Consider the following 14,349-nt stretch of genomic DNA (forward strand, 5'->3'; position numbering starts at 1 on the left):
CTGCTCTTCCTCTCTCCCTCAATTGGAAAAACTATTAGAAAAATAAGAGAATTCAGTAAGAGAGCTGAGTACAAAACAATATTTAAAACAATAGCTTCCAGGGCGCCTGGCTGGCTCAGTCGGTAGAGCATGTGACTCATGATCTCGGGGTAAGTTTGAGTGCCACGTTGAGTGTGGAAATTACTTAAAAAAAAAATCTTAATGGAAAAAATCAGTATCTTTCATATATGCAGTTAAAAAATATAATGGGGGAAATGATCTTATTTATGACAGCAATAAATGCAAAATATTTAAGACCTAGGAAAATATTTAAGGGACACATCCCTCCAAAAAGACTTGAATCGATGAAAATGCACAGTTATTCTTGGATTGGAAAAGTCAAAATCGCAAATGTCTGTTATGCCATTAATCTAATCCTGAGCACATTTTATTGAAAATATTTTTAATTCAAGAAATAGTTATTAAATAGTGAAATATTTTTAAATGAATTTTCCTAAAATACTCTGAAATAAAATAAAAACTTTTATTTTCTGCAGATTTTATTGCTGGTACTATACACTTAAAGTATAAAAACCTTTAGTGATTTATTGCATTGTTTGAAAACACAGCTTTTCCTTCTAATGTGAAATTTATGCTTAAAAAATAGTCTGATTTCTAAAAATTTGCTCTTAAGTTTCCCTTTGGATTAGCTCAGCAAACTCCAGGAGCCATCTCAGCCTAAGTTACCAAAAGGTAACAGGGGAGTGGGTACTGTTAGAAGGACATCAGGTGTCTCACACATTTGACAGAATAATCAAATGAGCAAGTTTAGAGGTTTTGGTCACATCTGCTGCCAACGTTGGCAGGCTTTCTCTCTCCAGAATGCTGCTATGAATGTGATACCAGGTCAATCAACCTGATTCTTTGCTTATTTCCTCTGAAAATATTACATTGGAGGAGAGAAGCTGATAGGGCTAGCTCAGGGAAGGAGTCCACCACCAGCTCAACCATCTGTGGCTGGGGGATCAGAGCATCACTATACTATCAGGACCACTGGAGCCCTATGTTTTAAGGGTCATTCCAGGAGAAGGGAGCATCAGTCTAACAGGTGTCCATTACAGCCTTGTGGTTTTGAGTCTAAATGTGACAGGAGCAGCTTTTCTCTAGCTTTTCTTAGTGGCACTGTGTTAAAGAAGAAAATGTCCTGTTTTCCCCTCTTGCCATGCTCTTGATCAGCTTCCTTCAGAAAAGCAAACTGATTTCTTCCAAGTCAATAGAAAGACTCTCCATAAGACACAGAGCTAGCCCCTACGCTTCTTCCCTGCAATGTGCTTTCCCATTGCAAATGGCTGACCAATTACAACTGTCATTGGCATACTGGTCTCAAGCTTGCCCATCAAAGCTCTGGTCTAAGTTAACCTCCAGCTCTTGTTTATTAATTTCTTCTTGAATAGTGGTTCTCAAACTGTAGTTCAGGATAAGAAAAGAAAAATACAGAGACTAACAGCGATTTGGTATAGTTTCTCAAATGCCATGCCTATTTAGACAAAGACAATCAGTATCTCCTTTCATTCATTTAATCGTTTGTTCATTCATAAATTTGTTCCACAGTTATTTATAAAATACCTACCATGTGCGAGCTGTGTGATGTAAACCATACAGTCATTCAAACAACAGGTTTCAAACCAAGAAGACTTTTCCTTTCGAATCCCTTTTCCCTCTGAAGGAGGTTAGGTCCCTAAGTTACAATTCCCCAAACCTCATCGTACCCTGACTTAGGTTCAGTACATGTTATTACAAGTAGTTCTCATTTTCTGTCTTCGACTGTAGACATAAAGCTTCATGATTAGAGGGCATTTGTCTATCTCATCCACCAAAATATCCTTGCCCCCCAGAAAACTACTTGCCGCACAGTAGGTGCTCTATAAATATTTGATAAACACAAATTGCCTTGTGTTCTGTAGATGGGGCCTGACATGAATTGGAAAGGTATCAACGACAAGTATTTTGACAATCAGTGTCCCCAAGTCACCCCGTCATGCCAGAGAGCTGCTTGCTGGGCAGGACAGATTATCTGTATTCTCTGTCACTGATTTACTGTCCTTGACTTATGTAATGGTATCAGCTAATAGGAAGAACACAGTACTATTGACCTGAAAATATAACTGAACAAATTGTACTCCCTTCCTCTTCCACCAATGGCATCAGCATTCTTAAAACTTTAAGTATTTTTATAAGCAGAATGTCTGCAAAACTATTTCTTCTCTTTGAAAATATGGTAATTTACTTTGTAATATCAGGCACTTTAGAGTGTTAGAGTAACTGTACATAACTCAATAGGAAAAATATCTAACAAGAACTAGAATTTTTAAAAGTCTCATAGTTATTATCACTGCATTGGTCATACCTCTCATACCAACACGAATATCCACATCCACACCCATACTTGAGGGTGAAAATAAAGACTAAGAGTGAGTGTGCTAGTCTGAGACCTTATAGTCCCGAGACAATGAGCTGGCCAAAACAAGAACAAACCAACCAAAAAGCTACTGGTAAATTCTTTGTAATGTTTATAGTTTGTTGGGCCATGTAGTATAATGGGCCAGAGCATGGTCTATAGCATCAGACGAACTTGGGTCAAGTCCTGGTACGGTATTTACTACCTGTATGCCTTGGGTGTTTACTTAATCTCTCTGAACCTCAGTTTCATCATCTATAGAACTTAGTGGCTTCAAGAATTAAGTAAGATAAATGATTATCAGGACTTGGCTTCTGAGGCATGTTTCAGTGAATGCTAATTCAGTCATTCATTCTGCAAATTTTTATTGAATTTGTTTATCTTGCTCACAAATGTGTCTCTAGCATACTACCTGTTGCATAGGAAGCTCCCAAGATCTATTTGTGGAATGAATGTTAAGTCTCTACTATTATAGAACATATGTTCTAGTAGTTTTCATCCTCCACCTCCTGTTGCTGAGGGCAAGAATACCAGAGGAGAAACAAGTGGGAATTTAAAGGAATTTTCATTTTAATGTTGTACACGATTCTATTATATGCCAGGAGAAACTTAAAAATTAATAAGCTTCTGAAAATTAAATAATGGTTCTGTCACTAGTTTCGGTGCTTGAAAATGAAGTAATAATATGATAATGTTACGTCAAAAGAAAAAAATTGTTTTAGTCTTCCTATCAGATAGTCGTTTCAAATCAGTAAGGATCTGACATCATGAACATAAGACCCTGTCCAGATTATTAAAATGAGAGTTTTCTCAGTTACATTTTGAAGACAAATGTTCTTGCATCTTATTTTAATGAATACATGCATATATTTGCTTTTATGGTTAGATGTGTATTCTTCTAAGAAAAATTAAAACTAAGCTAGTCTTAAAATACAGTACTTACTCAGTACTAGTACATGGGACACAAATTTGAAAAAATCCAGTGAAGTAGTTTACTTAATTTAAACTCAATACCGAGCTTCATAAATTTGAGTTAAAAGAAATTTGGGAATGTAACCTATGGGAATGTAACCAAGAGAAGAAAATAATTTAGTGAGTCTCGTGCCATTATCAAGAATCTGCTTCCAAGCATGGTTTATAGGTAAGGAATTAAGAGGTACAAACTTGCATTATAATTTTTTTCATGTTTATTTATTTTTCAGAGAGAGACAGACAGAATGAGTGGGGGAGGGGCAGACAGAGAGGGAGACACAGAATCTGAGGCAAGCTCCAGTCTCTGAGCTGTCAGCACAGACCCCAACACAGGGCTTGAACTCATGAATCATGAGATCATGACCTGAGCCGAAGTTGGACACTTAACCAACTGAGCCACCCAGGATTCCCTAAACTTGCATTATAAACTAAATAAGTCATGAGGATGAAAAGTACAGCGTAGGGAATAGAGTCAGTAATATTGTAATAATGCCTATGGTGACAGGTGATTACCGTGGTATTTCCTAAGGTACGGAATTGTAGAATCACTATGTCGTACACCTGAAACTAATATATTTTATGTCAACTATACTTCGCCAAAAATATACTCTCCTGATCCAAACCTGGATAACCTGCTATCTTTCAAATAAAATTATTTTTCAAATATCTTGAGAATGTCTCACTTTCCATACCCGCTCCCCCCCCCCCACACACACACAGAAAATGCCAAAAAGCAACACATTTTCTGGGATTTGTGTTCTTGACTTTGAGTTCCCCACTGATTCTTGTAAGAATTGCTAATCCTGATTGCAACAAATAAATAGAAAGATAAGAGACATGGATTTGGTGGCTTACAGAAAATAATGAAAGCAAATGGACCACATTTATTATTTGGGCCGCTATTTGAAATAGATGTATGAAGCCTTCACTAATGGTAAAATAACATTGTTTTTATAAACAATATAATATACTATAAAATATATATAATGTAATATAAAAAATAAAGTGTTAATTATGTATCCAATCACAATAATAATGCTTTGGTTTAGGAATCTTTGTTAATTATTTTAACAGTGTTTTGAATTTTGTGAACATTTTAATTTATATTAATAAAGGAAAAAATATGGAAAGCGGGGAGAGCAAAAAGAGAAGATGGTATTTTCTTTTTGATATTTGTTTATCAGAGCATAAGGCATGAGTTCTAATATTCCTAATCTGATTAATGTCTCAAAGAAAGGATAAACACATGGTGATATACTATTATTCTTAATTTATTGGCCTCTTTTAAAACTCAATTACGTGATTGCTTCAAAGCATAAACATTTGTATACTTTTAGAGAAGTCACAGTTTTAGTGGATTCCTTGCGGGTAGGCCCAAATTTTTTGGTTGGATTAAAAATACTTATTTCTTCACACATTCTTTGTGAGCCTCTGCAGCATGCACATTAATTTACAGGAAAGGTGATACACATCTCTTTCAGGAATGCCCTAATTTTCCCTCGTATTGTCCAATTAAATGAATTGAAATACCCTGGTGTTTCTAAATTCAGCCGACAGAGAATAGTTTTATGACAAGTAAATAAGTCTTGCTGGGAAGATGTTGCTTAAGTGATAAAATGGTTCAGCCAACAGGTGAACCAACAAATTAAATATTAACTAAGGAGGGTAACCATTTCTAAAGTCCTACCTAACAAAGGCTTCAGCTATATATAGGATTGAAGATCTCCCAGTTAAGTCCATAAGTAAGGGACAATTTCTTGGAGCTTCTAAAAGTTTAAAACCATGAAGAATCTAATACTGCTACTACTGTGTGCTTTTATTATTAAGTCACAAGCTATTGATTACTATGATGAGGTGACTATTTAAAAATTATTATATAATTACTAATGTTATTAATATAAAATATAACAACATAATCGTATGTGAATATTTATCTTAATGAAATTAACATTGATTTTAGTTATGAAATTGAAGTGGGACCCATTTTATTTAAAGAATGTTACATAGTATTTCTTACATAAAAACAAAATAATGATTTCTTGTTTTCTTGTTTATCTATATTTTCCCAGGGAGAAGAAGACAGAGCTGTGGTAAGATTGTTTTTCTCCTTGTTATCCTGAGTACTGTGATTTTCATTTAGTTCTAGCAACACATTATTACAATTATGAGGACAAATCTAAGAATTTTGAAGACTATAAAAAAATGAAAAAGCAGTATTTTAAAAGAAAAAAGCTGTGGTAGCTTACTCTTTGGTGAAGGAAAGTAATATATAGCTCCTGAAATTACTGGCAACTTCTGAATGAAAATTATAAATGAATCTAAACGCAGAATAGACCAAATACAGTGATAGAAAATGAAATGATTGTTTTTTTCAAGTGTGCAAATCTAAGTCATAAGTAGTATTTATTGTTATTACTAATAGTTATGAAACACGTAGCTCAGTATAATTTATTCATTCGTAGAACAGTTTTTCTTTAACTACTATCTCTGCTGTTTTCTTTCTCTTGGTTTGAAGATAACAGATATACAGAAATGCATTTAGGGAGATAACTATTTAAAGAATTTTAATTGTATTCTCAAATGAATTATGATCAAATTTCTTGCGCACAACATAGTATGTCACACTAAAAATAAGAGTAAACTTCAAGGAAGGGATTTGTTTGCAACATTTGTTGAATTTGAGGGGAACCTCAGTTGTTTTAATTATCAAAGTATACAGATAAAGAGATACTTGTCTGGTTAATTGCATTAGCTAAGAAGCATGGAAAGAATGTATAAGAGTAAACTTTTGTAATACCTAGCTAAGCACTTTTACATTTCTACTCATCAGCTAATCCTTACAGAGATAGTTTACTAGTTTAAGCTCCAAAGTGGATTTTCTAGTTTCAGTTATTTCACTGAGTGATCTTCATGAACCCCAATATCCATATAATTTCTTTAAATATTTTTAATTCCTTTTCTCTAGTAAAGCTAGATGGTCAATGTTGTCTCTCCAATGGCACCCTGAAATAGAAAGAAAATATTTTTCTTCTGTTATAATTTGATTTGTAATAAACAGGTGAATCACATTTCATAATATTCCTGGTAGAACAGACCAGCTCTGGGACCTCATGAAATATGTATATTTTCCCCAAATCCTCACATGTTATTATTTTTATTGCAATTACACATACTCAGATACCTATGATGATTATGCAGGGGGATTCGGAGCCAACTTACCTGGGTTTAAAGCCTAGCACACTCTCATTAAATGTTAAGTGCTATTGTAACTTAATGAATACATGACAGCAAAATTCAAAATAGAGTCATTGCATGACTTCTAGGCTCACTGAATAGCTGGAGAGCTTAGTCTTTTCATCAAATATAGTCATTTGTTAATTTGTAATTAAGCCCCCCAAGTATAATTGCTGACAAAGACCACATGACAATTTAGTTAATCCAAGCAAACACTTTTATACTGCATTGCATATTTTCCACCTCATTATGTTTTAAGGTAATATTCTTTAAGTTAGCAAATAATTTTGGTCGCATGCCTTGAGAATTATTTTAAATATGAGAAAATTATGGTGTTTGATAAAGAAATCATGAAGGAATTTCATGAGAATGGTATAAGAAATAATTTTGTTGATATAAGATAAGGTTAGGATTGGAATTAGTATAGGAAAAGCCATTTAAACTATAGTATCTACTGTGTGTTTGCAGTAGAAATAATGAGTACTTACTATGTGTCAGGAACTCTTTGGAGGGTGTGAGATGCAATGTCATTTAATCTTTACAATCATCTTAGGCAGCAGATACTCTTATTATCCCTATGTTACAGATAAGGAAACTAGAGCACAGAAAAAATAACTTGCCCAAGATTGGATAGCTAGTGAGTGGTAGGGTCAAGATTTGAACCCCAGCAGTCTGGCTCCAGAAGACCTTAGTCCTCTTCAAACACGTTAGCCTCAAAGATTGTCTGATTACAAATAAATCCAAAATAAATTTCACTTTTTTAAAAAATCTGTATTACTTCTTAAATATTGTTATATAAGATTTAGGTAAATTGATCGTCTAATTCATAAAAATTGAAAGTGGGAAAATAATTAACAATAATTACAGGAATTTAGTAATCCAAATAGCTTGAGAAAATTCCTCCTGACAGTGTAGATTTCTTACTATTTTATGTATTCCAGTGTATAGGTTTCAGGAATCTGATGTCATCGCTCTTCATAATCTGATGCAGCTTTATTTTAAGACCTCTTTTTATATACTCCCTCAGGTATTTTATATTATACTCCCTCAGGTATAATACTTTTCACGCAGTTTTTCTATTGTTACTGAAGAGACCAACGACTAACCAGTTGATGGGCCTTAAAGAAACCATTAATTATGTGATAACCTAATTTATGAAATGAGAGTATTGGAATCGTTACATCTCAAATCTTTGATAACACTTTACATTTATTTCTGCCTGGTTCCCCAAGGGTGTTGTGGATGCCCGTGGTCATCGGCCCCTCGACAAGAAGAGGGAAGAGGCTCCCAGCCTGAGACCTGTCCCACCACCCGTTAGTGGAGGTGGCTATCGGGCTCGACCAGCCAAAACAGTGGCCAGCCAAAAGAAAGTAGAAAGAAAAGCCCCTGATGCTGGGGGCTGTCTTCATGCTGACCCAGACCTGGTGAGTGCATCAGTGTTTCTTGTCGGAATGGGTCTCCCATGCAGAGAAAGCCTATGTTCATTATGGTTTCCTAATGTTGCCTTGACCCCCATTATTATCATTATTTTGTTTCTTTATTTTGGAAATAACTACAAAACTTACTGGGCCTTGGGATAAGGGCTCCTTTCTAGTCTTCTTTAGTTTGAGCCTGAGATTGTGAATGAGGTACATGGATGTTGTTTTTAGCTTTGTGTTTTGCCCACCTCATTTGTTCAGGTGGTAACATTTTCACAGCCCTACTTATTTTTTCTGTGGTAAGTACTAATTTTAATCTTCAGAGGACTATGATGATGACTCTAGAATTTCTGGACTTACATAACAGAAAATGAAATTGCAAGTTTTTATACTGGCTCGTGATATTACTGCGTTTTCACTGTGTGGTATTTTCACAAATACCTGTAATCCGAATCCTCTAATGCCTGCCATTTTCTTTGTTTGCAGGGAGTGTTGTGTCCTACAGGATGTCAGTTGCAAGATACTTTGGTAAAACAGGAAAGACCAATCAGAAAAAGTATAGAGGAGTTAAATAATAATGTGGAGTCTGTGTCCCAGTCCTCTTCTAGCACCTTTCAGTATATAACACTGCTAAAAGACATGTGGAAAAACAGGCAGAAACAAATAAAAGGTAGGTATCCTGTGTTTTATGTTTGATTCTGCTCTAAAATTGGAACTTGTTTGACTGCATGGGAATGCATGATTCTGAGAAGATGAACCTTTCTAGATGAGCTTAAGTAGCAGTCTACTGCTTTCAGTATGAGCCTGAATACCCTCCGGTTCTCACTTAGGCCCCTTTACCTCCCACTTGTCATATAAGCATGATTCAGCACTTATTCTCAGCTAGAACCATTTTGTGTAGAAAAAAAAAATCTCTGTGAGTCCTTATTTTTATTCTAGAAGAAACCTGTGAATCAGAAGGCAATATTCAGAGCAAAATTTAGCACTTATAGATTTAATACTTCAGGTTTTGAATACAAAAGGGTAATCTATGGCATACTCAATTGTGTTGCAGGTAATGCTACCAGATCTTTGAATCTTGAGATCTGAATGCTCTTGAGTGCTTGAGATCTGAATCTTGAGTGCTCTTGGCTGGGTGGTAGGAATAAGCTAGTGAGTAAGACTGGCGTAGGCATTTCAATGAGTAGCTTATCTAAATTTGGGCATTTTTCAAAGGTATCATGACATTCCTCTTGTAAATTTCAAGGCTCTAGTGTACTTTTGTGAGATGGATAAGTAAATCAAGGGTATCCAATCCATAGGATGTTGAACTTCTGAGATGGAAGGTCTAAATACTGCTTTCTCCTTTTTTCCTCACCAGAGAAATAAAGAACCTATTGGATTCATTATTAGGCAGAATCTTTAGCTTATACCTAAGGTAAATTACTAATATAGCAACTAGACTTTACGCTAATTTGTGTGTCATGGGCCAAATAATTTCCCCTAAGTACAACTGCATATCATGATTTCTCTGCAGCTATTAGTTTATTCTCAGAAAACTGAAATTACAACTGTATGGATGAATACACCTAGCTTTTTTATCAGAAGAAAATGCTCATCATTCCTACATAATTTCATTTTTCCAGAAAATGAAAATGCAATAAATGAGTACTCCTCAGAGCTGGAAAAGCACCGACTGTATATAGATGAGACTGTGAACAGCAATATCCCAATCAACCTTCGTGTGCTCCGTTCAATCCTGGAAAACTTGAGAAGCAAAATACAAAAATTAGAATCGGATGTCTCAGCTCAGATGGAATACTGCCGCACCCCATGCACAGTCAGTTGCAATATTCCTGTGGTGTCTGGCAAAGGTAACTAACTAATAAGCATATTTCTAGAAAGTTCCAGAAGAACAAACACTCTAAAAATATGAGGTAACTTTAAAAAGCTTAGTGGCTTTTCCTCAACAAATCCTAATGACGTTAGAGCACATCATGAGGATATCCCTGCCATGCTGTGTTCAGACATAGCCTAATGTATTCGCCAATTTTTGATGAACAGGTTGTAGTGCAATGATGGTGGTAGCTCCACTTGACTAATGCACGTGCTTGCTTGGATAGATGGAAGAATGTAGGTGGATGTGGGTGTTTCTCCTTACCAATGTGTTCTGGAAGGTTCTGAATATCCTAGGACAAAGAAGGTGGAGAAGGGCTTTTCTCATTCCCTAGAACTCAAAACTGATGTTTCAAGGATGATTCAATTTCTACAACTTCTTCTCAAATGTCTGAAATAAAGCATTCCTCAGTAACTTATGTAATCAGTTATCTTACACAATTGATGACTAAAGACCAAGAGATTATGTTGTAGTTCCCTGAATATAGTATGTTATCTTATGTTTGCAGAATGTGAGGAAATCATCAGGAACGGAGGTGAAACATCTGAAATGTATCTCATTCAGCCTCACAGTTCTATCACACCATACAGAGTATACTGTGACATGACCACAGAGAATGGAGGTAAGTGTTTGATGATGGTTGACCTATCATGCTGTAATGATTTTGATGCCATAGAATGCCAAGAAATAAAACCTGGCTTGACATAACTAACAATGATCCATTTGATTTGGAATTCATCCTGATATTTTAAAGGTTATAAACTATCTATGATTCACAATTTGGAGTGAGATAAAGCACTTGCAGTCTCCAAAGACTTTAAGTTTTCCATTCATATTTATTTCCTTATTGTACACATTTTGAAGCACTAAACATAGCTGGGCATAAAATAAATTAAATAGATGAGGAATTTAGACATTCTCCTCAAAGTGAGATTGTTGTCGGTTAATAGATGCTATTTTTGTTTCTTTCAACCAAAGGATGGACAGTAATTCAGAATCGTCAAGATGGTAGTGTTGACTTTGGCAGGAAATGGGATCCATATAAACAAGGATTTGGAAATATTGCAACTAATGCAGATGGGAAAAAGTACTGTGGTGTACCAGGTAAAACTGGGAGTACAAAATAAAATCATCCTTGGGTAAAAAAAATTTTTTTTCATTACAAAAAAAACATGGCTTTGGGAGTCTTTAGGAGTTTTGGGAGTTTGGGAGTCTTTGGGAGTTTTCAGGAGTTTTAGGAGGTTAAGAAGAGTTTACAAAAAGAACGTGAAAGCTAAAGATAAGGGAAGAAAAAGGTTTTATTTTATTTTTTTTAAATGTTTATTTATTTTCAAAGAGAGAGAGTGTGTGTGACTGCACAAGCACCCATACACACACACTCGCACACACACATGTCAGGGAGGGGCAGAGAGAGAGGCAGAGAGAATTCCAAGCAGGCTCCCCACTGTGAGCCCAGAGCCTGCCTGACCCGGGGCTCAATCTCACGACCTGAGCCTAATTCAAGAGTCAGACGCTTAACCAACTGAGTCACCCAGGCACCCCGAAAGGCAGTTTTTCATTTCCAAACGTTTTATTTCTATTGAGGCTTTACTTTATTTTTCCTTTAGGTGAGTATTGGCTTGGAAATGATAAAATTAGCCAGCTCACCAACATGGGTCCCACAGAACTTTTGATTGAAATGGAGGACTGGAAAGGAGATAAGGTGAAGGCACTCTATGGAGGATTCACCGTACAGAATGAGGCCAACAAATACCAGCTCTCAGTGAACAAATATAAGGGAACAGCTGGCAATGCCCTCATAGAAGGAGCTTCTCAACTGGTGGGAGAGAACCAGACCATGACCATTCACAACAGCATGTACTTCAGCACGTACGACAGGGACAATGATGGCTGGTATGTATTGTGTTTTTCCCTCCTGCTTTAAAAGCCACTATGGATGTTGTTATTAGAATCATTAATGATAGCTCATGTTATTAATAGCTATCATTTCTTGGGCCCCTACCGTGTGTTAGCCACTGTACGAAGCTCTTTATATATCACTCTAAGACATTTCCACTATCAGGTTGCTATTATTATTCTCACTTTACAGATGAAGTGCAGAGAGATTAAGTAATTGACTGAAAGTTATACAACTATAAAATATGGAACTGGAACGAGAGCACATTCCCTTTACATAGTGAGCGTTTAGATAAATTTCTGTATCTATATATTCTCAAGTGTATATTGAAACCTCCATTTTGTTTTCCAGGGTTCTCTAACACTGAGGCGGCTGAAAGCTGTCATGTCAGTTTAAAGAAACAAATACAGATGGACTTGTCACATAGGCCCAGTTCTCTCCCTTTCTTGTTGTAGGGCAGGGAAGACATTTTGCGTACTAGTGTGACTTTACTTACAGAACCAGCATATAACTTCAAGGATCCCTGTACGCAGCACTCTTCTGAAGGCACTTTGCAAAGAATTTACTTGACGGCCCTGCAGTTCTAATAACCCCAAACATTTTCTTTCAGGATAACTGCAGATCCCAAAAAGCAGTGTTCTAAAGAGGATGGTGGCGGATGGTGGTATAATAGATGCCACGCAGCCAATCCAAATGGCAGATACTACTGGGGTGGACATTACAGCTGGGACATGGCGAAACACGGCACAGATGATGGAGTTGTATGGATGAACTGGAAGGGGTCCTGGTATTCAATGAAGAAGATGTCTATGAAGATCAGACCCTTCTTCCCACGGCAATAACCCCCAAAACATAGATTTTTATTCTTCTATATGTAATAACATTTTTGTATATTATGTCATTGGAATATGCTTTCACACATTATATCCCTCTAAAACTATCAAAAGGTCGTGAGTGTGACTTTTTGGGAAAAAGTATTTAGGCTAAATGATATTAAAAATAGCACACGAGTTATTTTTGTATTCTTCCTTTGTATTTCTCACCGAGGAGTAACTAAAACAGTAATTGTGAACACTGTTCATTATTTCAATTTCAGTTGCGGAAAGTTTCAAATTAGGAAGAGGAATATTCTATCCTTGCTGTAGAAAAGGTATTAGGCAAACTAAAAAGTTATGTTCAAAAGCCCACTTTAATACTATTTGTTTATATAAGATCCGTCACAAAAAAAAAACTTTCAAAAAGACTTATTAGTTAAACTAGTCATTGTTGCAAATAAATTATTCTTACTTTGTAATCCACATGATCAATGAGTTAGGCTTTGAACCTGGAAGAAAAGAGAAGCAATCACAACTTTGAGCAGCTAGCAAACTGGCACTGAACACATGAAGATTCAAAATCTCACTCTGCACCATGGGAAAACCACTACGCTGCCCCTTAGCTAGACTTTGGGATCAGAGATCCCAAGAGGACGATGAGGGTCTGATATTCATCAATTGGTTTTTGGGAGGAAGAGTGGGGTAGGAAGCAGCAGTTACCTACTGTCCCTGGAAATTATGCCTACTGACATCAATTGGATCTTTGTTTTTTTCCATGATAATACCGGAACTAAAGTAGAAGTGGGTTTTGTGTTCTTTCTACTTCTTCCCAAGATGAGTATATATCAACTCAATACTGCCTTTATCCTCTGTTCTCCCATCATTTCACTGCCCTGGGCAACCCTATGCCCCTAGACTCTCCTTCCCTAACGTAGCATCATTGCCACTGATTTTCACAGAAACTTATTGTTCCATAGCTCAGCCTCTTAACCTTTGCATCTAAGCAGAGGTTATTAATTTTTTATCACAGAAATGCTGTCCTTCTTTTGATTCCTTTATCAAATCCAGTTTCAACTTTTACCTGGTTTCCCTGCCATAGGTTCTGTCTCACCCCTACCTGTACTCTGTTACTCTGCCATCACATAGAGTGTCCTAAAAATAGGAAATTCTGACCAAGTTACCTCCCTGCTTAATGTCAGCTTTGTGTAATCTAAATGTTAAAATCCAAATTCCTTGATTTGGGGTGAAAATGGTTTGTTACTTGGTCCCAGCACCTTCTCCTGCCCCCTTCACTACACATCTGCATTCTTGTCACAGTGAATTTTCCACCATTCCAGAGAAGGTCAGGCCCTTTTATATGATGCTGCCATTATTAATAGCATTTTTCTCCCAACGCCATCTGACAATTTACTGTTCATTTTTTAAGCCTCACTTTAACTGCAATTTCTGTTTTATATACCTTTCTGTTTTACTAATCATGAGCTCTTATTCACCTTTGATTCCAGAATCACCAGCCTGTCAGAAAGCACGATTTTCATAAATTCATAAATCATGGATGACTAAATCCACTGATTATCAAGATCTTGGATGACCCTCCCCCCACTTTTTTGTATAGAACCCATTTTCTAATAAAGTCACATGCAGAAACTTCACATGGGAAATATTTGAAAGTAGAATTTAAAAATAAATTTTTAACGTTT

At 36.1% G+C, this 14,349-nt stretch overlaps 1 protein-coding gene across 1 annotated transcript; it reads left to right on the forward strand.

The window, feature by feature from the left end:
* Positions 1-5,167: 5,167 nt before the first annotated feature.
* Positions 5,168-12,676, forward strand: FGB (fibrinogen beta chain). Its single transcript, XM_047092010.1, has 8 exons — positions 5,168-5,263; positions 7,876-8,067; positions 8,548-8,731; positions 9,687-9,914; positions 10,446-10,559; positions 10,916-11,041; positions 11,545-11,830; positions 12,445-12,676. The coding sequence occupies exons 1-8, from the start codon at positions 5,192-5,194 to the stop codon at positions 12,674-12,676; spliced, it is 1,434 nt and encodes a 477-aa protein (XP_046947966.1). The 5' UTR covers positions 5,168-5,191.
* Positions 12,677-14,349: the final 1,673 nt, after the last annotated feature.

This window comes from Lynx rufus, unplaced genomic scaffold (genome assembly GCF_022079265.1).
Source record: "Lynx rufus isolate CCGP_SWC_20201006 ecotype Redwood Valley unplaced genomic scaffold, mLynRuf1.p SCAF_3, whole genome shotgun sequence".
NCBI lineage: Eukaryota > Metazoa > Chordata > Mammalia > Carnivora > Felidae > Lynx > Lynx rufus.